Source organism: Bufo bufo, chromosome 1, assembly GCF_905171765.1.
Source record: "Bufo bufo chromosome 1, aBufBuf1.1, whole genome shotgun sequence".
Lineage (NCBI taxonomy): Eukaryota > Metazoa > Chordata > Amphibia > Anura > Bufonidae > Bufo > Bufo bufo.
Genome location: NC_053389.1, coordinates 122,895,748 through 122,923,203, shown reverse-complemented (window position 1 = coordinate 122,923,203; position 27,456 = coordinate 122,895,748). Strand labels below are relative to the sequence as shown.

The 27,456-nt window shown below is 42.6% G+C and overlaps 1 protein-coding gene and 1 long non-coding RNA gene across 5 annotated transcripts in view; one reads left to right on the top strand and one right to left on the bottom strand.

Moving 5' to 3' along the window:
• The first annotated feature begins 50 nt into the window (after window positions 1-50).
• Window positions 51-25,978, top strand: SLC45A1 (solute carrier family 45 member 1). Of its 3 annotated transcripts, XM_040429124.1 has the most exons (10): window positions 51-593; window positions 775-1,985; window positions 2,024-3,012; window positions 5,910-6,002; window positions 9,976-10,200; window positions 13,914-14,647; window positions 16,796-16,949; window positions 18,653-18,829; window positions 20,240-20,445; window positions 25,416-25,978. In XM_040429124.1, the coding sequence occupies exons 3-10, from the start codon at window positions 2,619-2,621 to the stop codon at window positions 25,680-25,682; spliced, it is 2,250 nt and encodes a 749-aa protein (XP_040285058.1). In that variant the 5' UTR covers window positions 51-593; window positions 775-1,985; window positions 2,024-2,618; the 3' UTR covers window positions 25,683-25,978. The 3 variants fall into 3 exon arrangements, with proteins under 3 accessions (XP_040285058.1, XP_040285049.1, XP_040285065.1); XM_040429115.1 differs by lacking the exon at window positions 775-1,985 and having other exon boundaries at window positions 2,599-3,012; XM_040429131.1 differs by having other exon boundaries at window positions 51-916; window positions 2,599-3,012.
• LOC120998491 overlaps window positions 3,809-27,456 on the bottom strand; it is a 30,720-nt gene continuing 7,072 nt past the window's right edge. Inside the window, exons 2-5 of one of the 2 annotated variants that reach the window (XR_005778409.1) lie at window positions 14,011-14,082; window positions 13,096-13,177; window positions 5,867-6,013; window positions 3,809-4,255 (exon numbers count right to left, since the gene is read on the bottom strand). This is a non-coding gene — a long non-coding RNA (uncharacterized LOC120998491). The remainder of the gene's footprint in view (window positions 4,256-5,866; window positions 6,014-13,095; window positions 13,178-14,010; window positions 14,083-27,456) is intronic. The other variant, XR_005778408.1, reaches the window with a different exon arrangement.

Sequence of the window (27,456 nt, the reverse complement as noted above, 5' to 3'; positions counted from 1 at the left end):
TCTCGATCTCATATCTATCTATCTATCTATCTATCTATCTATCAATCTATCTAATATCTATCTTCTAACTATCTAATATCTATCTATTTATCTATCTATCTATCCATCTATCTATTATCATCATCTCTCTATCTATCATTTCTATCTAAAATTTCAGTCAAACATGTTCAGTGGTTGCAGCAGATCTACTGCCAGCATTGTAATGACTGCAGCATTTTCCTTGCCTGCGTACAATGCAGATAAATGTATGTTTCTCCTTCCAGTGTCACCACCAGCGCTTATATGCATTCATTACCAGCTTCCCTGCCTCACCTGCCCATGGTGCCCCCCACTATAATGTGGGCAGTGTTGTGGTCTGCTGTCTCCAGCATCGCTGCAGAACAATAGAAGACACCAGGAGACAGGCATCAGACAGAAGAGAGAGGAGCAGGGTAGTGATGTCAGAAGACACACACCTCCCCCCACCTCCACACAGCCAGAAGGAAGACTCCTTGGGTGTAGGGAGGGAGGATGCTGCAGACTTAGCCTGGGAAGCCCTGTCCATTACCCATGCTGCAATCTAGCCCCTGAGAAGAATGTCCTGAATATCACAGGTAACAATCAATGGGAATATCCTGTCTTTCTGTGAACTATTCCATTTTATTTGGCATTATACATTGGTTTATTTATATTGTTTGTGGTTTTCGGTACACGCTGTATGCCTTTTGTCCTTATTTTGATAGTAAATTTCCTTTTGCTGCATCACCATGTGAACCGTACTGTGTGTTTCCTCAGATATACATTACTATCCAGTATGTATGGACGGACATGTGATTTGTGGCAGTGGAGCAGGATAGTCTATCAGTCCAACTAGGTGCCGCTTCTACTCAAATCCATATGTTGTCCATCTCGTGTCCTTTATCTGCCAATATACCATGTATTTTTTTGGAACCAAACCTGTATACCTTTCATTACCCGTGCTTATGTTACCATTGTTGTCTTCTTGCTTGCAGTAGGTTAAGTTAATATTTTTGGAAGGGGTCACTGTAACTTATCCTAAAGCATCACATTGATTCGAATGGTAAAAAGCCGCTGCTAAATTCAGGCATTGTATAAAATGCCAAATGCTTCAGATAATTGGCAATAGGAAGAAATATATGGATGATAACTGGTTAGGGTTTCACTACTTATCTTTCATAGAGCAGCAAGGCCTATGTTCCCGTAATACAGCGCTTGGCCAACCCCTCCTGGCTCCGTGCTGACTCAGCATGTGCCTAATTGTGATTCTGTCTTCATGTTGTGATCCCACATCAGATACAATATATCGTATTTAGCTTCCATTTGCAGATTTATCACTTAGCCTCTGGCCAATGTGTTGTCATCAGGGAAAATTTAGACCACGTTTTTTTAGATATAAAATGCGTTAGGACACTTGAGCCAAACATTGCCATGTGGCATAAAGCTTATGGTAGATTGTTGAGGGGTATTTAAGGGCATGTATTATCTTTTATGACTGTGTTTCATAATATTGGTTGACTTGGTAAATCTTGGAAGCCAACAGCTGGCAAGCACCATGATAATGTGTGTCTCTGGTGACCAACTAAGGAAGAATCCAGTACATGGTAACCCTGCGGGACAGCATCCACTATCTATCGGGAGGATATTAACAGCTATCTATATAGCATTGGAAAACGTCTTGTCCCTGGTGGCCCCATAGTTGAATGTGTAGCTTCCGAGAAGCAGTAGACAAGGCTTCCAATACACCCAAGCAGAACCCACTGTGTACTGAGAAGAAGCAACAACTTTAACAGTGTTATCTAGAGAGCCCAAGTCATGTTTCAAGGTTCTTTAAAGAGGTTGTTCAAGATTTTTATATCGATGGCCTATTGTCAGGATAAATCATCAATATATCGGTGGAGGTACGACTCTGGCACCATTGCCGATCAGCTGTTTGAAGTGGATACAGTGCTCTGGTAAATGCTGAAGCCTCTTCCTGGGACAGAGACGTTACATTCATTGGTCACATGGGCTAGTCACAGCTCAGTCCTATTCATGTGAATGGGGCTGAGCTGCATTACTAAGCACATCTGTTATCCAATGGATGGCACTGTTTTTAACAAGCTGCAAGAAGGCCGTGGTGCTCACTGAAGCACCACAGCCTCTTAAAACGGCTAATCTTTGGGGGTGTCGGGCCAACGCCAATCTAATATTGATGACCTATACTGAGGATAGGTCATCAATATTAAACACCCAGAAAATCCTTTAAGTGGTCTGTCATTGACCAACATGGTAACCAACTATAAGCGGCACTACAGATACAGTCTTGTTTCTGAGGGTGAACTATTTGGCATACATTTTGCCAGGGAGCACTGCTCTAAATATTTCTAGGAGATTGAGGAGATTCCAAGAGAGAGGACAGGTGGGGAATGGCTGCTAGGTGCCTCGTAGGTCACTTTGAGTAGAAACTAATCAGGCTAATATGGCAGACTAATAATTCCTCCCTATATAGTGGGATATGTGTAGTAAAACAAGCACTGATATAGAGCCACATCACAATAATTAAATGCCACCTCTTCCAAATACACTATGGCTTCTTCCATAACCAATTTTGTTTTTCAGAAATAACAGATCAGTTCAACATGTCTTCATCCATAATATCGCCGGCAGCTGACCCCACACTTCCAAACATGGTTACCCAAGAATTCTGGAGGTCGCAGGTGTGTGGCTACACTTCATCTGTAACGGGTCATATCAGCCATCGAGCCAACAATTTCAAAAGACATCCAAAGAGAAGAAAACTAGTCCGGCCTTCACCTCCTCCTCCCCCCAATACCCCATGTCCACTTGATTTGATTGATTTTGTGGACCTTCATCCTCGAAGATCTTTTATGGAACTCTTATTTAATGGGTGCATATTGTTCGGAATCGAGTTCTGTTATGCAATGGAAACAGCGTATGTCACACCAGTTCTCCTTCAGATGGGTCTTCCAGATCAGTTCTATAGTATGGTGTGGTTTATCAGCCCCATCTTGGGTAATAATGGTTTTTATATGATGTTTTGGTAGAATTCAAGCTTAGCACCTATTATCACGTAGTTTATAACAGTTCAAATGAAATGCAGAAAGAGGAGTAAGAGTTTTGAAACCCATGTTTGCCGGTAGATTGTAATAAATCCATTATAGTCAGTGAGTTAAAGGGATTCTCCGGGAATTAAGAAAATGAAAATACTTAAATAATACTTTAGTGTAAATATATTCCCAAATACCTGTAAATAGCTATAATAGTTCATTTTGTCTGGAGAGCAATCATTAGAAGAAATAAAATGGCCGTCATCCTATTAGCACACACAAAACCTGTCCTATCACACAAAAGGACAAGTTACTTTAAATCACTGAGGTAAAGAGCTGCCTTATCCTCCTCTCTGATCTGCTTGTCAGTGATTATGATCCTGAATAGAGATGATAAGAACTTGACAGAATCTCTGTGGGAATGGAGTCCATGAGGACACATGAAGTACAGAGAGGACAGACTGTGGTAATGGAGACTGCTTACAAGTGCTGCTGCCCATTAGCCACATCCCCACCTCATCTCTGTGCTTCATATCTCCTCATGAACTCCATTCCTACAGAGATTCATCTGAAGATCGTATCAGCTGTATTCAGGATCATAATAGCTGACAAGTAAGAGAGGAAGGTGGCGCAGCTCTTTAACTTGTCCTCCTGTGTAATTAGGACAGGTTTTGTGTGTGCTAGTAGGATGGCGGCCATTTTATTTTTCTTAATGATTGCTCCCTGAACAAAACAAGCCATTATAACTAATGAAAGGTATTTGGTAATATATTTATAATGAAGTAATATTTTAGTATTTTCATTTTCTTAATTCCCGGAGAACCCCTTTAAGTATCCATAATCAAAGTAAAGACTGCTGTAATAGGCAAATGGTACATGAGAATATTTCACACCACTGGCTGTGTTTCTTTAAAGGGGTTGGCCCATGAACAACATTCATCACCAACTCAGAGGATTGGAGATCATGAAAACAAGGGTCCACAAGTATGCAGGGGTGTACATGCATGACTGATGCTCTCTCCATTCACTGTGGGACTACTGAATGCAGGACTCAACTATCTCTGGCAGTCACATAGAAGTGAAGGGAGCGGTGGCCATATATGTGTGCTACCACTCCATTTAAACAAGGATGTCTTCATGATCACTGGGTTTTCAACCATCGATAGTTGATGAAGATTTCAGCAACAAATTTTCAATAGATCCAGCGCCTTGGAATTTAAAATAAAACATAATTTTTATTTACATGAATAAAAAAAATCCATGGAGGGATGCGTTTTGTGCAGATCGCGCTTCATCAAGCCTGAAGATGTTCATGGGCCAACACCTTTAAAGCTACCCTTTAGAAAAAAAATCATGAATGAACACTTACATGGTGCCCTCATCTTCATTTTTTCAGCTGCAGATCCACTGATTCCCAGGCTCCTTGTCTGTGATCTAAGATGCCCGCACCGTTTCTTAGACTACTTAATGCATGCTGTGCACATGGTAGCCCAAGAAACTCCCTTGTGCCCTTGGATTGGCCAGTACTGCTCACATGAGCAGAGCTGGCCAATCCAAGAGCAGGGCTGGAGAAACGGGAAGTGTCTTGGGCTACCAATTGTACAGCGAGGATCAGGTAGTTGAAAAGTGGTGAGGCCATCTTGGATGGCAGAAGAAGAGCCCAATAATTAGCAGTTCTGCAACAAAAGAAGATGAAAAGAAGGCTGCCATGTCAGTTATCTGTTCATTTCCCAGATAATGGGATTTTTTTTTTCTTGAATCAGAGGATCTTTTTCACAATGGTCTTATGTAAAATAAATTCAAGGGTGGTGTCACGCACAACAGAAGTGGATCCAGCAGGGATGTGATGCATGTCTTGCTTTTATATTTCTCATTTACTTCTGGCTTTGGCTCAAAAAACTGCATTAAAAACTGCCACAAAATGCTGTGTGTGACACCAGCCTACAGGGGTTGTCCAGGATAATTAAGAATCTTGGACAAGCCCTCCAATAGCCTAAAATACAAAATCATTTAATACTCGCCCCTTTCTCTGTGGCGCTGGTCCAGTGCTCCTGTCGATGCTTATTTATCAAACTATTTACGGTGACGTGTTGTTATATGGCGCTTGACCGCTACAGCCAATCACTATCCTCAGGACAACTAGACCAGCACCGCAGAGAACAATGTTGAGAAAGGAGTGATTTTTATTTTATTTTAGGCTATTGGAGTGCTTGTCTGAGATTTTTAATTACCTCAGACAACCCCTTTAATGTGCTTAAATTTTAGATTTGGTGCAGTTCATGTACAAACTGGTAGCTGCTTTCAGTTCTTACAGCGCCAAATCTCAAAGGTAATTACAATCAAATAGAATGTATTTATTTTATGTGTATGAAATGATTATTACAGTTAAGAAAAACCTTTATTTAATTCACTAATATATTTTATATATAATCCTCAAATGTAAAGTTACAGAAGTAAGGGAAGATTTCTTATCCCTCAAAATCGCATCCCTGTCCGTTCAACTGGGACATAACACATATTGTGTATGTTGTACCATATCTTCTCTACTACAATGTGCTAAACCTTTCTAGCAAATGAAAAAAAAACTTCCATGGAGCATATGTAAGGAACATTCTGGGTGTATTGTGGGTGTTTATTTTGGCTATTTTTATTAGATAGACGTCGGGTTGGAACCCCAAATCTTTGTATAACCCAGCCTAGCACATATTACATGAGCAGCCACGGGTATGAATCCTCATAATCATCCGGATCAGCCCAGTAGATACAAAAAAATGAAACGGCATTAGTTCAAATAAAACATATCTTACAGGTCAGATTACCTGGAAAGTTTGTAATATGTGAAATGTTTTTCTTCTTCTTAAGGATTTTTACTCCAGCCTTTACTGGGGGCATGGAGTGACAACTGTACTTCCAGATTCGGCAGGAGGAGGCCATTCATTCTTGTTCTTGCAATAGGTAAGTGTCACCTGGTACATAAAGAGGGCAGTGTTATCTATCTTATCTATTATCTATCTTATCTATTATCTATCTATTATCTATCTCATATCTATTATCTATCTATCTATTATCTATCTATTATCTATCTATCTATCTATCTCATATCTATCTATCTATTATCTATCTATCTATTATCTACAGTTGCAAGAAAAAGTATGTGAACCCTTCGGAATATGGATTTCTGCACAAATTGGTCATAAAATGTGATCTGATCTTCATCTAAGTCACAACAATAGACAATCACAGTCTGCTTAAACTAATAACACTCAAAGAATTAAATGTTACCATGTTTTTATTGAACACACCATGTAAACATTCACAGTGCAGGTGGAAAAAGTATGTGAACCTTTGGATTTAATAACTGGTTGAACCTCCTTTGGCAGCAATAACTTCAGCCAAACGTTTCCTGTAGTTGCAGATCAAACGTGCACAATGGTCAGGATTAATTCTTGACCATTCCTCTTTACAGAACTGTTTCAGTTGAGCAATATTCTCGGGATGTCTGGTGTGAATCGCTTTTTAGAGGTCATGCCACAGCATCTCAATCGGGTTGAGGTCAGGACTCCAGAAGGCGTATTTTCTTCTTTTTAAGCCATTCTGTTGTTGATTTACTTCTATGCTTTGGGTCATTGTCCTGTTGCAATACTCATCTTTTGTTGAGCTTCAGCTGGTGGACAGATGGCCTTAAGTTCTCCTGCAAAATGTCTTGATAAACTTGGGAATTAATTTTTCCTTCGATGATAGCAATCCATCCAGGCCCTGACGCAGCAAAGCAGCCCCAAATCATGATGCCCCAAACTCCATACTTCACAGTTGGGATGAGGTTTTGATGTTGGTGTGCTGTGCCTCTTTTTTTCCACACATAGTGTTGTGTGTTTCTTCCAAACAACTCAACTTTGGTTTCATCTGTCCACAGAATATTTTGCCAGTACTGCTGTGGAACATCCAGGTGCTCTTGTGCAAACTGTAAACGTGCAGCAATGTTTTTTTTGGACAGCAGTGGCTTACTCTGTGGTATCCTCCCATGAAATCCATTCTTGTTTAGTGTTTTGGGTATCGTAGATTCGCTAACAGGGATGTTAGCATATGCCAGAGACTTTTGTAAGTCTTTAGCTGACACTCTAGGATTTTTCTTCACCTCATTGAGCAGTCTGCGCTGTGCTCTTGCAGTCATCTTTACAGGACGGACACTCCTAGGGAAAGTAGCAGCAGTGCTGAACTTTCTCCATTTATAGACAATTTGTCTAACCATGGACTGTTGAACAGCAAGGCTTTTGGAGATACTTTTATAACCCTTTCCAGCTTTATGCAAGTCAACAATTCTTAATTGTAGGTCTTCTGAGAGCTCTTTTGTGCGAGGCATCATTCACATCAGGCAATACTTCTTGTGAAAAGCAAACCCAGAACTGTTGTGTGTTTTTTATAGGGCAGGGCAGCTGTAACCAACACCTCCAATCTCATCTCATTGATTGGACTCTAGTTGACTGACACCTCACTCCAATTAGCTCTTGGAGATGTCATTAGTCTAGGGGTTCACATACTTTTTCCACCTGCTCTGTGAATGTTTACATGGTATGTTCAATAAAAAAATTGTAACATTTAATTCTTTGTGTGTTATTAGTTTAAGCAGACTGTGATTGTCTATTGTTGTGACTTAGATGAAGATCAGATCACATTTTATGACCAATTTGTGCAGAAATCCATATCATTCCAAAGGGTTCACATACTTTTTCTTGCAACTGTATCTATCTATTATCTATCTATCGATCAATCAATCTGTCAGCTAAGACAAGATGGCTGCCCCCATAATCATGTAGAGAAAACAGATTAGAAAAAATGTTTTAAAGGAATTTGGCAGCAGGATTTAACCCTAAATTGCCGCCATTGTTTTATACTGTGTGTATATACCCTGTTTCCACGACAATAAGACAGTGTCTTATATAATTTTTTGCTCCCAAAGATGCGCTAGGTCTTATTTTCAGGGATGTCTTATTTTTCCATGTCACAGGGGGATCAGAGGGGGGAATCAAAATGACACAGGAGAATCTGAGGGGAAATTACAATTTTAGTACCCCTTTCTTATCCTCCTGTGTAATTTTGATTCCCCCCTCTGATCCCCCTGTGTCATTTTAAGTGACCCCCCTCCCCTGTGCCAGCAGACAGTGGATTATTTAGTCTCTCCCTCTCCCACCTTCACCAGACATCCCCCAACCACTTTATCAGACATTCCCCCCCCCCCACCTCAGTCACCCCTGTGTGTCCGTGCCAGCCAGATTCCACACAATGTGCCGACTCCTTCAGGGCAGAGCGAGCAGCAGGCGGCAGCGGGCTCTCTGATTTAAAGAGACCTCGCACCGCCTGAACAGCTCTGGCTGCGCTGCGGCCAATCAGTGAGCTGCGCGGCGGCGCCCGCCGCTATGATCCAGAGGAGTCAGGCGCCTTACAGTAACTTCTGGGAGCTTATATTCCGGGGGGCCTTATTATCGGGGAGGTCTTATTTTCGGGGGGATGCCTTATATTACAGCAAGAGGCAAAACTGGAAGTAGGTCTTATTTTCGGGGGATGTCTTATTTTCGGGGAAACACGGTAGCTGCCTATACATGTCCCTATATGTATAATCAGTACTTTCATTCTTGAAATGTTGTACTTTAAAGGGCACCTTTCTCCAGGAAATCACTGTTAAACCAGGCCAAATGACTATGCAGAAACCTGTCCCCATCAATCATGGAGAGGTGGAGGTGGGTAGAGTAAGCGGGAGGAGAATGGGTGCACAGAGTGGGTTAGGCCCACCCTTTGGTGCACTTAACTGCTCATTTGCATATGAATTAACAGTATTGTTTTTCCAGAATGAAGCAATGGATCAGTAAGTGAAAGTTATCATTACATACAGCTAAGCTAGCCCTGCAAGGCATTGTGCCTGGTTTAGCACTGAATTTCCTGGTGACATTCAGTTAAAACACCATAGGCTGTATGCAAATTAGTTCATTTTGGAGTCAGGGAGGTGGAGCCTGTCCATGGTGGCTGTTCCATAAAAATGCCTGCACTGGTTTGATTGAAGTCCCTGGCGGAGCGATACACATGTGCCTACCCTCGCCTACCCCTCGTCCCGGCCCTGGTTACACTACTCCAATTACAACCAGGTATACTAGAGTAAGTTTACCCTTGTCAGATCACAGCTCTGTCCTAATGAAGCTGTGCGAAACAGTAGCCAAGTAAGAATTACCGTACTGAGAAAAAAAGTAGAGGGTATTTATCCCTTATAGGTGCTGACTTACTGAACATATCGTTTTTAAGCTCCTGACTGCACGTATGTTTTAAAGGGAATCTGTCAGTTCAGAAACACCCTCCAAACCGCAGTAAGCGGTGTACAGTGTAAGTGGTGCTGAGTCCGGTTATGTAATTTGTATCTTCATACTCCCCTCTATTCCGACACTGTGCTCCCACAAACCAGCAGTGAAATGCATTGAGAGGACTCCTGAGCTCACACACATAATGGAGAGGACTCACAGAGGAGTCCTCTCAGTACATTCCTATAAGTTGCCTCTAAGTTTCTGACTGATGCATAAATTCACTTTGACCTTCACCAATAATCTTTGTTGGCTGGTTTTAGAGTACTTGTCGTACATTTAGTCCGGCCGCCTCTCGGCATGTGCTGTCATGCTGCCGCCGGAACTCCGCCCAGCCCCCATTATAGTCAATGGGGCCGGAGCGGTAGTCCGGGGACACGCGTGCACTAGCGGCAGGACGGATCTGACAGGTTGTTTACCCGCCGGAACAGCCTGCCGGAGTTCCTTGCCGCTAGTGTGAAACTAGCCTTAGCCTCACAAAATGCCGTTTGGTAAAATGTAGGTATAGGCTAAACAAGGCTTTCTCCTATATGAGAACTTCCTTACTGGCTTCTGATTTCACACTATGCTTCATTTATTCACAGGAGCCTTATTTGGCCTAGCACTTTTACTCAATGGAAGAGACATAGGATTGTCTGTAGCCGATACGAGCAACGATCATAAATGGGGCCTCATTCTAACAATCTGTGGCGTGGTACTGATGGATTTTAGTGCTGATTCTGCCGATAATCCCAGCCATGCCTATATGATGGATGTGTGCAGCCCAGAAGATCAAGACCGGGGACTGAACATTCATGCTCTGCTCGGAGGTAATGACTAACCTAATGCTTAAAGAACACCTGTCAGCTCTCCGGTCTCATTAAAGGGATTGTCTAGTTTAGAAACCCAATTTTATATATCCTATTAGATAATAGAGGGTGGGAGGGTCTCTTCCAGGGTTACCAGGCGTCCAGAAATTTCTGGACTGTCTGTAAAAATAGGCAACTTTTTTACTGTGTCCGTGAAAAAAAATAGATGTGTGTTTGGAGGCTGGTGGTACTTGACTAGATTATTTTGGTGGTAATTATCATTATTTTACAGCTCACAGTATATGCTGGTAATGAAGTGTAATCAGTATATTGAGCTATAGACATGTATTACTTATAATCTTTATTATTCATTATGGTTTTCCAATTCGTCCATAAAATTTTTTATCTGTCCATGATTTTGGGATAAATTGTCCAGAAAAAAGAAAAATTCTGGTTGGCAATCCTGGTCTCTGCTCAGGATCCTCATCTGTTGGAGAGGGGAGAGCAGTTACAGAGCATCGTCCATTCTGCAGGATCTGTCCTGTCCTTCATTTCCAACCACTTATTTGTATAGTCCTGTGATGGCTAACCTCCGGCACTCCAGCTGTGGTAAAACTACGACTCCCAAGATGTACACTTGCTTGGCTGTTCTCAGAACTCCATAGAAATGAATGGAGCATGCTGGGAGTCGTAGTTTCACAACAGCTGGAGTGTCGGAGGTTAGCCATCACTGTATAGGTGCTGTCTGTGTAATGCTTAATTTCTCCTGTGGTGGCGCTGCAGTGAAATTTCTCCACAGATTGCTGGTGATCATTGAGGTCCCAGGTGGATGAAACTTTGTGATCACTGTGTAGCCAGACCCTAAACCCTTATTCACACGTCTGTGTTACACAGACGTGTGCTGTACGTGTTCTCCATGGACAGCATACATCCCCATTCATTTTAATATGCGTATTCACACGATATCCATGTTTTAGCACTGTCTGTGGGTCATTGTTTTTAGCACGGATGCATGCTATATTTAGTCCATGTTCACTGATCTATCAAGCCATTATAGTCTATGGGTCCGTGAAAACCACGGATGTCATCCGTATTTCATCAGTGTTTCACAGATCATTAGGAAGAGATGGTATGAAAATTATTTTTCAGCTGTGCAGGGTCAGTGAAACACGGAGGACACACTGACAGCAAAAAACGGACACACCTCCCTAAAAATGACACAAATGCATCATAAATTTGACATAAACGGCTATTCCACCGACAAAAGTTTCAAAATCACTCCACTTTTTTCTCGTGCAGCACACTTGATACATTCCCCCTTTAACACTTTTTATTTTTAGATTTTTTTGCATACCGGGGTTGATAAACGTCCTCCACTGTGTTGTGCTGTTCCTCTGTTCTTCCTCTTGAAAATGTATGGATAAATGAAAACTGAGTGTTACCATTGCTCTGTGTCAGGGATCGTTCACACGACCGTTGGTGGCCAGTGCCGTGCTGTGAACCGCAAATTGCTGTCCGCAATGCACAGGCACCTGCCATGGGGCAGGCACATGGGGATCGCAGACCCATTCACCTAAATGGGTCCGCGATCCCTCCGTTCCGCAAAAAGATAGAGCATGTTCTATCTTTTTGCGGTGCGGAGGCACGGAACGGAGCTCCAGAAAGCACTCGGTAGTGCTTCCGTAGTGTTCCATTCCGTGATGCAGAATGACAATGGAGCGGTGCCCGTGTATTGCGGATCCGCAAATGTGGTCCGCAATACGGGAACGGGACACCAACAGTCGTGTGAACGATCCCTCAACTGGAAGTGTTTCTACTGTCTGACACGGGCACCTTCCGTGGGGCAGGTGCATGGGGTTCGCAGACCTATTCACTTAAAAGGGTCCGCGATCCCTCCGTTCCACAAAAAGATATAGCATGTTCTATCTTTTTGCGGTGTGGAGGTACAGAACGTAACCCCAGAAAGCAATCCGTAGTGTTCCGTTCCGCATCTCCGGATTTTCAGACCCATTGAAATTAATGGGCCTGCATCCGTGATGCGGAATGTCAACGGAACGGTGCCCGTGTATTGCGGATCCGCAAATGCGGTCCGCAATATGGGAACGGGACACCATTGGTCGTGTGAACGAGCCCTCGACTGGATGTGTTTCTACTGTCTGACACATCATTTAGCTGTTGCTGTAGAGGTAGAGCACCGCACACCATAATTGTCAGTGCCAGCAAGGATCTGTCAGTCGTAGCCAATTTAATAGAAAATTGCGGCACACAGTTTTTTTTTGTCTGCAATTTATTGCATTTTATTCGTGTTATATCAACTGGGATTCATGATCCAGTTATATCTCCGAAGCAAAAATTGATCACATGTATTAGATTTGGCGATTTAACATCATTTAGCTGTGTCTTCTATGCAGATGATTAATTCCAATCTCTCTTTACAGAAAAATTCAAATTTTTTTTAACAATTAATCATCAGTTTTAGCAATATGTCAGCCAAAAGTACTAGATTTTAGCGGGACAGATTTGGATCTGGCAAGTGGATGGCAGAGGCTCCTGCTATAACAGTAGGCTGTGTACTGATCATTCTAGGAATTGCTTACTGATGATAATCATTAAAAATGTATTCTCCTTCCCATTAAAATTCTATTTTTATCAGTCCTCCCACAATAACATGCACTGCAGCACAGTATTACTGTAACTCTGTGAGGCCTACAGCTCTGTCCATCCATACGCTCCTGCGTCATGAAGAGAATGATAAAACTTCAGTGAAGAATGACACTCGGGCAGAGCAAGGGATCTAGAGAGAGGGGGGGTGATGTAGGGAGGCCTAGTTCTACATGTCTGTGGCCACTGAAGAGGTAGGATGCCTGTGCATTATAAACAGAGGAAAGAAGAAGACTTTGACTTATGTGAACTCACCATAATGAGCGTCCAAGTCAATAACATGGCATAGGGGTGCACTGAGATTACTTGAACTGTCCCCTTCTGTTGTGCACTTGAACTGTTGAGTAAATCAAACATTAATGTGCTTTTACTTCGCAAACTCTGTTCCTTTAGAATCTTAATCTTAAGTTTTGTACTGTATAAAGCGGGCATATTGGCTGATGGAGGACAATTGTGCTGTATGGGTTCGTGATAAGGTGGAGCCAAACTATATAATGAGGTGATAGACGCTCCTCATAGTCCAGAGTGATTAGTGTAGATTTGAAAGGACCGAGAGAACTGTCAGGTTTGAGGTTAGAACTCATGGGACTGACTTCGCAGGTGACTACCGGAGGAGATCTGAGACCATGACAGTGCCAAATCAAATGTCCTGTATTAACCACAGATAATTAAGTTGAGCTCAACAGAGACTAACCACCAAGCTAAATGCCCAATAGGAACTGTAACCACCAAATTCTGTAACATTTATAACCGCCAATCTGTGTACCCAAGTCACCAAGCTGATCTGCCACTGTTTTCACAACTCTGCATGTTGCGCCGCCCAAAATGAAGTTCTGTTTCTTTGAACCAGCCTGGGTCCACTTCTATAAGTTCTCTGTGAATGACTGGGGTACGTGTCAGGATCATGGGTCACACAGACACCAAAAACCAACCCTCTGACATGATCATAATAGGAGATCTAGACTAATTCCAATAAAATGGTTAAGAGGACCATCCCTTTTAAAAAGTTCACAAAAGAGGAGAAATCAAGGATGTATATTGACTGGTCAATGATTTGTGCCTTATTCTTGTAGGTCTTGGTGGCGGTTTTGGGTATGTGGTTGGTGGCATTAATTGGAACAAGACAAAGTTTGGACAAGCAATGGGAGGACAGTTACGAGTCATCTACACCTTCACATCCATAACTCTGGCCATCACCACCGTCTTGACCTTGATCAGTATTCCGGAAAGACCTCTTCAATCCTTCAATAAAAAGAAAAAGGTGATGAAAAGCCCCAGTCTTCCTCTCCCTCCATCACCACCTGTGTTTTTTGAGGAACAGGAAAATCAAACAGTGCCCTCACAAAATTCTAACCATTTGTATGCCAACTTCACAAGTCCAATCTCGCCTCTCAGTCCTCTCACACCAAAGTATGGCAGTCTGATTAGCCGGGACAATTCCTTGACAGGCATCAATGAGTTTGCTTCCTCTTTTGGCACCACTAACATTGACAGTGTTCTCATTGATTGCTTTACTGGGGGACACGAGTTTTTCTCCTCAACTTCTGGAAGTTTGCCAAGACAAGCAAGTAGTCTTCCCAGAGTACCTGGAAGTCTTTACTGCAGTGGAAACAGAAGCCTGGATTCTGCTGAGAACTTGACAAGTCCTGGCACAGATAGAAGTAGTATGAGAGTCGGGTCCCTTGATGAACCAAAGGCTAGATCATCAGGAATTCTGAAAAGGCCACAGTCATTAGCTATTCCAGACATAGTAACAGGGACGTGCCCAGAGAGCAGCCGAAGGCGAAACGTAACATTCAGTCAACAGGTAAAATGGACAAGATCATTACTACGTTATTCATTTAATGTGTTGTGTTATTATTTAGCTTGCATGGCAATTGTATTCATAGAATGTTGTAACCTTGCAGAAAAATAAGGGTACTTTCACACTAGCGTTAAAGTTTTCCGGTATTGAGTTTCATCCTAGGAGCTCAATATCGGGAAAAAAACGCTTCCGTTTTATCCTAATGCATTCTGAATGGAAAGCATTCCGATGAGTATGCATCAGGATGTCTTCAGTTCAGTCTCTCTTACGGTATTTGGCTGTAGAAAATACCGCAGCATGCTGCGGTATTTTCTCTGGCCAAAATTCCGGAACACTTGCCGGAATGCCGGATGCTGCATTAATTTCCATTGAAATGTATTAATGCCGGATCCGGTACCAAGTGTTCCAGAAAACCGCATCCGGTTTCCCGGTCTGCGCACGAGCAGACCTTTAAAAATGTGAAAAAAATAAATACCGGATCCGTTTTTTCGGATGACACCAGAGAGACGGATCCGCTATTTCAATGCATTTGTCAGACGGATCCGCATCCGGTTCCGGAAACAAATGCTATCCGTTTGCATACGGATTTCCGGATCCGGCAAGCAGTTCCGGCAACGGAACTGCCTGCCGGAATCCTCTGACACAAGTGTAAAAGTACCCTAAGACAAAAGGTGCATCATTTAAGCAAATGTATAAGTTATCACCCTAAGGCTACATTCACACGTCAGTATTTTTCTTTTCGGTCCGTTTTTTGCGGATCCGTTGTTCCTGAAAATGTTTCCGTATGTCATCCGTATGTCACCCGTTTTTTGCGGATCCGCAAAAAACGGAAACATGTATAAATTTCAATAAGCAAATAAAGTTGTTTGGATTTCTTTGAAAAAATAAAAATAAAAAAAATAAAAAAATTAAAATGTAATTTCCAGGAACGGAATCCGCATAAAACGGATGACATACGTAATGACATCCGAATGTCTTCCGTTTTTTGCGGATCCATTGACTTTGTATTGTACCAGGATCCGAATTTTGCGGAAAAGAATAGGACATGTTTTATATTTAAACGGACATGCGGAACGGAACAACGGAATCGGACAGCACACATTGTACTGTCCATTTTTTTCCAGGACCCATTGAAAATGAATGGGTCCAGATCTGGTCCAGATCTGTTCCGCAAAAAACGGAACAGATCAGGAAAGAAAAAACGGACGTGTGAATGGACCCTAAAAGTGTATGCTATAGTAGAGAGGCCATGAGTAGCTGTCACACATCGGACCGATATAAATATGAACATTGTTTCCCCTGATATCTGCCTGCTTCCATACAGACAGCTTGTCAAGTGGGATCTAACAAGAAGTATCCATGGTGTATGGCCAACCTTAGGGTACAAAAACACGTTCAGATATCCAGATGCAGTTTGGAAGCCAAAATCAGGTCTGAGGAGAGAAAGAGAGGAAGTGGGTATTCTGGTTGTGACCAGTTATCCCATATCCACAAATAGTTTAGATAAGTGGAGAGTCCTACCACTGGAACCACCAGAGGGCCCCCAGAAATGAACAGAGCGACAGGTCTAGCACTACCACTCCATTCATTTCTATGGGATTTCCTGATACAGTCAAGTACAGCACTCTTCTATTTCCAGAACTCCCATAGAGATGAATGGAGTGGCTGTGCACATGCTCGACTTGCTGCTCCTTTCATTTTGTGTGGTCCCTGAGAGGTACAGAGTCTCCATTCTTGTGATCGGTGGGGTTCCAGCACTAGGACCCTCCACTGATCTTATCGTTATCCCCTATCCTTTTGATAGAGGATAACTTGTCACAACGGGAAGACCCCTTTCAGGACAGACACTCCTCTTGTTTGAATTAACTCCTGGTTTTGGCTTCCAAAACGGCATCAAGCAACCTGGACATGTGGCCAAACCCTAATACTCTTTTATACCTCAGGCCTCCATAACTTGTGAATGTTCTTCAACAGTCCTGATGGATATTTTGTTCTTGTTCTATCGGAGGGAACATTTCCACAAATTTCTGCTGTATGTCTGATGACTTTAAGGTCCTATCAAGGCTCTTGTGCATGACTTAATGTTACATGGTTTGATTTCTAGGTGTTTCTCACTGTATTGTATGCTGATGTGGAGTTCTTATGGTGCAGGTGGCTAACATATTGCTGAACGGAGTAAAGTATGAAAGTGAACTTAATGGAGCCAACGAGATTTCCCATCGACCACTTTCAATGAAGCTCCTGTGTTCATCCATCTGCCACATGCCTAAGGCTCTGCGTAACCTGTGCATCAATCACTTCCTAGGTAATTTCTGTGAATCTGGAAGCCTTAATATTTTGTGGTTATAGAGTCTTAATATTTTGTGCCTGGATGTGCTTGCTGCCAGTCAATTGGTGATGTGTATCACAAAACAAACAGAGCTCTAACTCCGATATATCATGAAATTCATCAGTACTAAATGTTAGACCTAAAAACCATGGACCTAAAATGGAGATATTCAGTTTAGGGATGCATTTACACCAATGGGTTCTGTATGCTATGGGCCAGACCCGGACTGGCCCACAGGGGAACAGGTGAATCCCCCGGAGGGCAAATGAGCAAGGTGGGCCTCTAGTCCCCCACCCTCTGCACAATTGGAACATGATACAGTAGACTGACTACAATAAATACTGTATAGATAGGCAACATACAGCACCTCAACCAGCCTATGTTCATCTAAAAAAAAACTGGGTGGATTACTTAGCAAACTACCTAGTTTATTACTATAGATGCATCAGGTGGCTGAGATGATTTCCAGGTATAAAGGAGGGTTTGCCAGCATCCTCTTTCCCCAGGAACCTGCCTGTATAATCATCTTGAGGGTCTTCGGTTGCCTTTGTGTTGGCAGTAGTATTTGCTTGTAGCTTTAAAGTGGGCCCCCAGAATGACTTTTACTGGTGGGCCCTAGGTAACCCAGTCCAACACTCTATGGGGCCCTTGGAAATAGGGAACCTAGCCCTGGCTAAACCCTTCCTTCTTGTTATGAGGTGGCAAGACCTATCCAGAAAAGGCAAAGTTACCAAACCTGGGGTGGGGAATTTGACCACAAGGGCTATGGAAAGGGGGAGGAGGAGAAAACAAACACCTGGACCTTCTGTTCCGGGTAGCGAAAAACAGCACCTTATTGGGGGGCTTCAGTTTGACCCTCGCTGTGAGGATCTTTCTCTTATGTGCATTACTGATTCACACTTGCTCTTTTTGCAGCAATTTTTATGCATTCTTATAGCATAAAATATTAAAGAGGTTGATGACTCCTGGGGACCTTATCTGTAGACCCGTGGTGGGAATCATACTTACATGATTCAGGTCACGTGGCTGCTGCGGTGATATGTCACCCATGTGTCTTTTCACTGGGTCACAGCAGTTGGCTGCAGCAGCCACCCCATGTCAAATTGGATGTTGACCTGGGGAGACCTGAGACCAGCGGTGCCCAAGAGGGAGTGATGGAGCTGGAACCCAGCGGCGGAGCTCAGGTAAGTATGATTCCCACCATGGGTCCAGCCACGCAGTGGGGGTGCAGAAAAGGTTGCCAGGGGTGAACAATTGTGGATTTTGACATGGATTTTACCCTTTTGCCAATCATGGGGAGAAATCCACAGCAAACCACTGACCGTGTGGCCGTACCCTAAGGGTATATTCAGATGCAGAAAACTATGCGACTGTCCCATTCCTCTGAATAAAGCTTGCAGAAATGTATCTGCTTGCTGCCAGAACAAACCCATTCAGATGAAAAGAACGGATTTTTGGCTTCCATTGACATGTAACTGTCATATGACGTTTTCTGCAATTACCACAAAATCACTGCAACAACCGCCATATCCCCACAGCATATGAATACACACTACACCTGCTTCAGATACCTACAGCACCACAGCAGTGCTGTCAGGGGGAACAAGGTCACTCCATTTCTAATGATATTTCATTAATGAGCAGAGGTAACCCACTCACACGTGTCTTTGACTTTGCAGGGTGGTTATCATTTGAAGGCATGCTGCTATTTTACACCGATTTCATGGGAGAAGTTATTTTTCAAGGAGATCCAAAGGCTCCTCACAATTCAGAAGAATACCATAAATATAATGCAGGGGTTACAATGGGATGCTGGGGGATGTGCATATACGCCTTCAGTGCTGCATTTTACTCAGGTATCTAAACCCAACATGCTTCTTGTGTGCATGATTTGTGTGGAGAGGGGGTTCCATAGGATACTATAGATAGATACTGTAGATAGATAGATAGATAGATAGATAGATAGATAGATAGATAGATAGATAGAGGGATGGATAGAATAGATAGATAATGTAGATAGATACTGCAGATAGATAGATAGATAGATAGATAGATAGATAGATAGATAGATAGATAGATAGATAGATAGATAGATAGATATTGGAATTGATTTGTAATCATGTTAATTACTGTCACTATTTATGTATGCCATTATGCACATGTTACTCAGCTGGACAAAGGCTCCATAGAGAGAGCTGAAACGTTGCTGCTGGTTGGGTGAATAAACCTTCCACTTCTTTTCACAATCTGGAGTGCTGCCTTCGTTTTTGCTGTATGTTCACAATTGGACCTTGGTCACAGGTCTCATAAGGACATATATTCTTTGAGTGCTGCTTCTTTCTTTTTCTTCTAGATAGATAGATAGATAGATAGATAGATAGATAGATAGATAGATAGATAGATAGATACTATAGATATATACTGTAGATCAGGCATGCTCAACCTGCGGCCCTCCAGCTGTTGCAAAACTACAACTCCCAGCATGCTTGAACAGCCTACAGCAGGGCATTGTGGTAGTTGTAGTTTTACAACAGCTGGAGGGCCGCAGGTTGAGCATGCCTGCTGTAGATAGATCGATAGATAGATAGAATAGATAGATACTGTAGATAGATAGATGCGATGGTAGAGATAGATAGATATTAGAAGATAGATAGGAGATAGATAGATAGATAGATAGATAATTGAGAGATATTAAATAGAGAGATATTAGATAGATAATAGATAGAAGCGATGGGAGAGATAGATAGATAGATAGATAGATAGATTCATAGATATAGATATATAATAGATGCAGTTTTCCAGTCTCTCAATATTAAAAGGTTTTTCAGGGACTTAGATATTGATGGTCTTTCCTCGGGATAGGTCATTAACCTTAATCCATGAAGGTCCCAAACCTGAGGCGCCAACCGATCAGCTGCTTTGGGCTGCCGCTGGGGCAGGACACTAAAAGGCAGACTGACGCAGAAGGAGACCCTTATTGGACCCTTTCAAGTGACCGGGAGCTGAGCTGCAGCACAGCGCTGCTGGAAACCGCATGGTGGACGGGGCCTTCTGTCATCTGTATGGCTTGAGCTGCTTCCGGCTGCCTAATATTGCTGTTCTTGGGGGTGCGGGTGTCAGACCCCCACCGAACTGACATTGGTGACCTATCCTGAGGATATGTTATTAATATCGAGAGACTGGAAAACCCTTTTAAGTGTGTGGGGGAACATGTGAATAATTGCAGGTTTTAACCATGAATATTTTTGTATGTTTTTTTTAATCAGCTATACTGGAAAAACTAGAGGAATACTTTAGTGTCCGCACCCTGTTCTTTATAGCATATCTCACATTCGGATTGGGAACTGGTCTAGCGACATTGTCTAGTAACCTATACATAATCCTGTCTCTGTGTGTAACACATGGCATCCTGTTCTCCACACTCTGCATCCTACCATATTCTCTTCTGTGTGATTACTACCAGAATAAGAAGGTGAGTCCCAGTAATACAGAGTTCATTAGATGTGCGTTCTTCTATTCAGGGAAGGCGCGCTGCATTCTGATGATCAATGACGGTAACTTTTCCTAAATTAAATGGTAAAGAAATTTCAAAAAGTAATTTTTTTGCAAAACAGCACTTTTGCATTTTTGTGCCATTTTTTGCACATGTTGTTTTTGGTGCGGTTTTAGTTGGAAAAAACAGCAGCACCAGATGTTATCTGCAAATTTATGGAAAATATGAATGCAGGACACGTGAGGTTTTGTGCTACTGACCTTTTTTGGTAGCATTTCTTTTTTGATTTCATTGTTGAAGCAATGGTGGTTTTTTCATTAATTTCCCTCTATAGGGAAAAACACCTGAAAAAATTCTACATTTGTTCTGAAAACAAAAACACACACACATAGCATTAATTTAGTGGGAAAACATGCCAGAAAAGATTTGTGTGTGAAGAAAGCCTTAAAGGGAGTGTGTCACCTATCATTTTTTTCTACCATTTAATACCAGATAGCAACACACATCCTTTTTTCCTAATCTTTTTTTATTTTCTGACTACAGATGTTTTTTTATTTATTTCCTAAATGTGGTTATGGGTGCTGCCATCTTGCCTGAGCTGTCGATAACTAGGGTGGCCAGATGCTCTGCTTTACGCCAGACAGTCAGGTTTCCTGGCTCCTTGTCCTCCCTCCGGCACAGGGCCTGGACGGACGCTGGGGTGTTCTCCTTTTCATCGTAGCACAGAAGGTATGAATCTCTTAGGCCTCTTTTACACGGGCGTCGCGTGTGAGGGCCAGATAGGATGCGGGTGCGTCGTGGGAAAATGCGAAATTTTTCAGCGCGAGTGCAAAGCGTTTTCATGCATTTTGCACGCGCGTGAGAAAAATCGTCATGTTTGGTACCCAGACCCGAACCCGGACTTCTTCACAGAAGTTCGGGTTTGGGATCGGTGTTGTGTAGATGTTATTATTTTCCCTTATAACATGGTTATAAGGGAAAATAATAGCATTCTTAATACAGAATGCTAAGTAAATTAGGGATGGAGGGGTTAAAAAATAAAAATATATAATTAAACTCACCTCATCCACTTGTTCGGGCAGCCCGGCTTCTCTTCTGTCTTCTTCTTTGAAGACCTGGGAGGAAAAGGACCTTTGGTGATGTCACTGCGCTCATCACATGGTCCGTCACATGGTCCATCACATGGTCCATCACCATGGTGATGGACCATGTGATGAGCACAGTGACGTCAGCGCACTGACACAGTGGATGAGGTGAGTTTAATAAAATAAAATAAAATAAAATCTCACTGTTTACCGCTGGTGGCCCAGTGACGTTACGACTAGTATCAACTGGCCTGGGCGCGGCGAAGCTCCGTTCACTTGAATGGAGCTTAGCCCTGCCCGGGCCAGTTGATACTAGTCGTAACGTCACTGGGCCACCAGCGGTAAACAGTGAGGAGGAGCGCCACTGCCTTCTCAAACAGCTGATTGGCGGGGGTTCCGGGTGTCGGACCCCCGCCAGTCAGATGCTGATGATCTATCCGGAGGACCCCTTTAAGATACTTTAAGATACTTATTACAAAGTGTTTTTTTTTACTGGTATTTAATAAAAGTTACGTTTTAAGAGATTCATACCTTCTGTGCTACGGTTTTTTGTTTAGCATGACTCATGTCATCGATCTTTGATTATCATTTTTGACACTTTTGTCTTCCTTTTCAGTCGCTCCAGCATTGCGCTGTCTGAGTGTGAGCTGCCGGCACAAACTGACGGACTGAGGCTTCTCTCACCCCCAGTCAGTCAGTAGAGCCGGCCGACATGTCCCTCTGTGACTGACTGAGGGCAAGAGAAGTATTCCAGGCTCCGCACAGCTCACCTTCAGGTCTTCCAGTACTTTTTATTTATTTTGCTGGCAACAAGGGGGGGTGGCTTAGCAGAATTGGGGGCATTGTCTATAATGTCCGTTTTTTTGGTGTGAAGAAAGTGGCCACCCATATGCTTTACAGCCGCCACCATGGGCCATACACACGATGGTCAGGTAGAGACCTCAGTGACTTCTATGGGAGAGTGTTTTAAGCATGCTCTGTGACCTGTGCAGAGGTCAGGAGGGAGTAGATAAGCTGTGATATCACCTATTGTGAATGGTGGAGCCTGTGTTATCTATATACAGCATATAGGTGATATCTGTCATTGTGAAAAGTGATCTGTACAGACCAAGAAATGGCGCCTATTATTAGTGAGCAGGAATTGAGGATTTTTCTAAAATATAAATAGTGACATGGAAAATAAAAAATAACCACCAAAAATTCTTGAAAAATGTGTTTAACATAAAAACATATGTTATTCTCTAACGACACAATCTCTATAAGGGAGGTTTCACACAGCTTTTTTGGAAATAAAAAGACAGTTTTGGGGCAGTTTTTTTTAGCCAAAGCCAAAAGTGGATCCAGCAGGAAAACCATAACTCTTTCCTTTATATTTTCATTTCTCTTGAATCTACTTCAGGCTCAGGGTTAAAAAAAACTGCAACAAAAATGTAATAAAAGTTGTGGCTTTCAAAAAACAACAGTTGTGTGTAAAAGCACCCTAAGGCCTCATGCACATGACCGTATGTATTTTGCGGTCTGCAGAAAACGGATACGCAAAAAATACAGATGACGTCCGTGTGCATTCCGTATTTTGCGCAACAGAACAGCTGGCCCTTAATAGAACAGTACTATCCTTGTCCGTAATGCGGACAATAATAGGACATGTTCTATTTTTTTTCTGAACGGAAATATGGACATACGGAAACGGAATGCACGCGGTCCGCAAAAAAAAACGGAACGGACACGAAAAGAAATACGTTCGTGTGCATGAGGCCTAAAAGTGTTCTAGAAAAGCAAGGCAGCTTTCTTTAAGAAACAGTGCCACAGCAGGTTGTTTCAGTAATTGCACATCACCTGCATTAATATGATTATGGCTGTCAGGTTTAGCAGTCAAGATAGACAATACGTATTATGTCCCTCTCATCATGCCCCACAGGAGGATACAAATTCCATATTCTTTTCAGCTTTGCTAATTGTCGCCCCTAAAACATTTTGCTTAGGCCTATTTCACACGACCGTATGGCTTTTTCAGTGTTTTGCGGTCCGTTTTTCACGGATCCGTTGTTCCGTTTTTTGTTTCCGTTGTGTTTCCGTTTCTGTTCCATTTTTCCGTTCCGTTTTTCCGTATGGCATAACCTTTTCAATAGATGGTTCAGCAAAAAACGGAACAGAAACGGAAGACATACGGATGCATTTCCGTATGTGTTCCGTTTTTTTGCGGACCCATTGACTTGAATGGAGCAACGGAACGTGATTTGTGGCAATAATAGGACATGTTCTATGTTAGAACGAAACGGAAAAAAACGGAAATACGGAAACGGAATGCATTTTTTTTGCGGAACCATTGAAATGAATGGTTCCGTATAAGGAACGCAAAAAACGGCCAGTAAACGGGGGAAAAAAACGGCCGTGTGCAGGAGGCCTTAAAGAGGATCTTTCACCGCTCCTGACAGGCCTATTTTAATAGCTTCATGCGTTCCCCGTGTAATAACAATCCGGGAACATCTATTCTTATGGCTCTATGATGTGCCATTTCTTTATTATTTCTACTTGAAGTTATGAATGAATTGCTAGCAGTCTGCAGTAAGGATACAGAGGGGAGGTAACTAGTTGGGGGGGTGTAGAAATGATAAAGGAATGGCACAACATAGAGCCATAAGAATAGATGCTCCAGAATTGTTAGTACGTGGGGAATGCGTGTAGCTATTAAAACAGACATGTCAGCAGTGATAAAAGGTTCTCTTTAAGCAGAGGGAGAAGCGGGGGAAGGGAAGTTTCTGATTGTCACTTTTTAAGACCAATCAGTCATTGGCCTGTCAAAATGAGAGATATCTATGGCTCATATTTTTCAGAGGCCCTTTTTATGAATTAGCTGCAACCTGATTGGTTGGCTTAGGCAACTGATTCAACAATGTTGACAAATCTTTCCCAAAACGTCACGTAGCCTTACCACCACTACCTAGTTAAAGTTAAAAAGGTTGTCCATGTTGGAAGAGAGCAACAGCTGCAGCTTAATGCTGGAGAAATGATGTTGACCCAACAGTAGATGGCGCTGTGTTAATGTATTCATGTGTAGTTCTTCCAAGGTATGTACTCTCTGGTTATGATGTAAGATGCTGCCTTTTGTGTTCTCCATCTTGATGGTGTTACAGATAATTTGTTGCTGCCTGCTTCAAGTAAAGCAAATCAGTTTGTTCTCCTAAAACCTGAAACACTGCAACAGTCCCACACCCCCACATTTTTACAAAAATACTTAGAATGGTATAAATAGATAACAGAAACAATATTTTACCAATCTCCTGCTGCTCCAATTCTGAAACTTCTTGGTCCTCCACCGACCTCTGCATACCGGCCTCCAGTGATTACATCCCTACACAGACATGCAACCACTGCAGCCAATCACTGACTGTAGCAGTGACATGTCAGAACCATTGATGGTAATGCTTAAGCCAATCAGATGTCAGTGTCAAGATGTAATCGCTGGAGGCCAGTATACAGAGACCAGTGGGGGGCAGAAAAGAGTTGGACAACCCCTGTAAAAGAGGGTGATCGCCCACTCAGAGCCCTCAACTGGGAAGAGTTACTACAAAGAGCATGTCTCACTCTGGAGGGCCCAACATTACATGGATTACAATGGGAGCTGTGTAATGCTTAGGAAATACTTTTAATGTGTGTAATGCAGAAATACTTGCGGGTGGATTCCCTCCATCAGATTACTGGTGATCATTGGAGGTCCCAGCAGCAGGTCACCCTGTGATCAGCTTATTTTTGGGGGGAATCTTTCAACTGAAAAGGGGTTGTCCAAAGTGGAAAGCATCTTTGAAGTCTAAACATTAGAAAATTGCCTTTGGGTATGTTTTTGAACCTGATTTTTTTCTCTAGTTTGTAGGCTCAAGCTCAGATGGAAGCAAGCGTGGCATGGGTGTCGATATATCACTGCTCAGCTGCCAGTACTTCCTTGCACAGATAATTGTGTCCATTGTGATGGGACCTTTGACGTCAATGGTTGGCAGTGCCAACGGCGTAATGTACTTTTCCAGCCTAATGTCATTTGTTGGCTGTTTCTACTCTTCATTGTTTGTCATCTATGACATCCCACCTAGTGGAGACCTGGATGATGAAGAACAGCCGCTGCTGATTAATATCTGAACAAAATTCAAGGGATATTTTACAATAGAGACTTCATTTTAAAAGAAACCCCTGACCGGGTACCAGGTGCTGTCTGTGGGTATTTCTGTCCCACCGGCCTTTGGAATCTCCACAGAATAAGAACAGCTGAACAAAACTGCACAAAATAAAGTATTAGCCATGTCAAAAACACGTATGTGTAACTAGCATGTATGAAGCAAGGGTTTAACATGTGTAACAAGTGATCGTGGGGTCCACAGCAGAATGTTTATAGGACCATCTCAGCAGAGTTTGTCTGGAGTCACCTCATTTATGAAGCTGGTGACAAACTTTACGGCCTCCCACACAGAGTTTGTGACTCATTTTTCACAAAAGGACCTGCCAACTATCCTGGCATGCTGTCCATCTGTTATAGCTCCTGGAAACATATGAATACATTTAGAATTGATGCTACTATTCTCCTTGAGAACAGCGTGTGCCACTACACAGTCTAAAGGCTGTATTACACAGCCCGAAGTGTCAGACGATTGTCGGGACGGAAGCGTTCTGTCCCGGCAATCGCCTGCTCGCTAGCGGAGGAGACCGCTGCTATTACATGCAGCGATCTCTTCCACAGCATAGGGAGAGGCGATCGCTATGCCATCCCTCGCCTCCATACTGTATAGTGGTTTGCCGGCGGCAGATCGTAATTAGAAAGCATGATCTGCCACCAGCAAGCGCTAATTTTTTTACATGTCAAAAGATTTGGATTGCCCGATGATCGAGCAATCGGCGGCAGTATTACGATGCAAGATGATCTCTAAGGAGCATTACTACGAAAGCTCGTTAGTAATCATCTGCCGAAAAATCATCAGGTTTAATACAGGCTTAAGAAAAGGATTGTTATATTATGGGGAATGACAGTAATCACTAAAAGAGACGTGTCAGGAGAAGTCTTTAAGGAGTTTTCCCATGAAAAATTGTTGGATTACTAGTGTGCATGTTTGCCCACCACTCCATTTACTTCCATGGGGCTGACGTAAACAGCCCTGCAACAGTCCTAAAGAAGTCAAAGGGGTAGTGGACCAACATGCATACTCCATTCAAATAGGTGATTTAGGGACCCCTCGTTTTTGGGATTGTGGAGGGTCCAGGCAATCGGACCCCCCGCGATACGTTATAATTCATCTACCTATTCTTTTTTCTTTAGAAAGTGCTGCTATCATTTTTCCCAGTTTAAACTGATTAATACTATTTATAATTGGCTCAGGCCTGTTTCTTTGATACGTAGGTTGTTTTTATGCATGTGCAGATACAAAGTACTAGACAAGTGTGGAAAAAATGCTGCAAAGTAAGGCCTCTTTCAGACGGGGGTCATGTTTTTTGGCCGGATAAGATGCGGGTGTGTTGCGGGAAAATGCACAATTTTTCAGCGCGAGTGCAAAACATTTTAATGCGTTTTGCACGCGCGTAAGAAAAATCGGCATGTTTGGTACCAAAACCCGAACTTCTTCACAGAAGTTCGCGTTTGGGTTAGGTGTTGTGTAGATTGTATTATTTTCCCTTATAACATGGTTATAAGGGAAAATAATAGCATTCTGAATACAGAATGCTTAGTAAATTAGGGCTGGAGGGGTTAAAAAAAAATAATAATAATTTAACTCACCTTAAACCACTTGTTCGCGCAGCCCGGCTTCTCTTCTGCCTTCATCTTTGCTGTGCAGTAGGAATAGGACCTTTGATGACGTCACTGCGCTCATCGCATGGTCCATCACATGATCCATCACCATGATGATGGATCATGTGACGGACCATG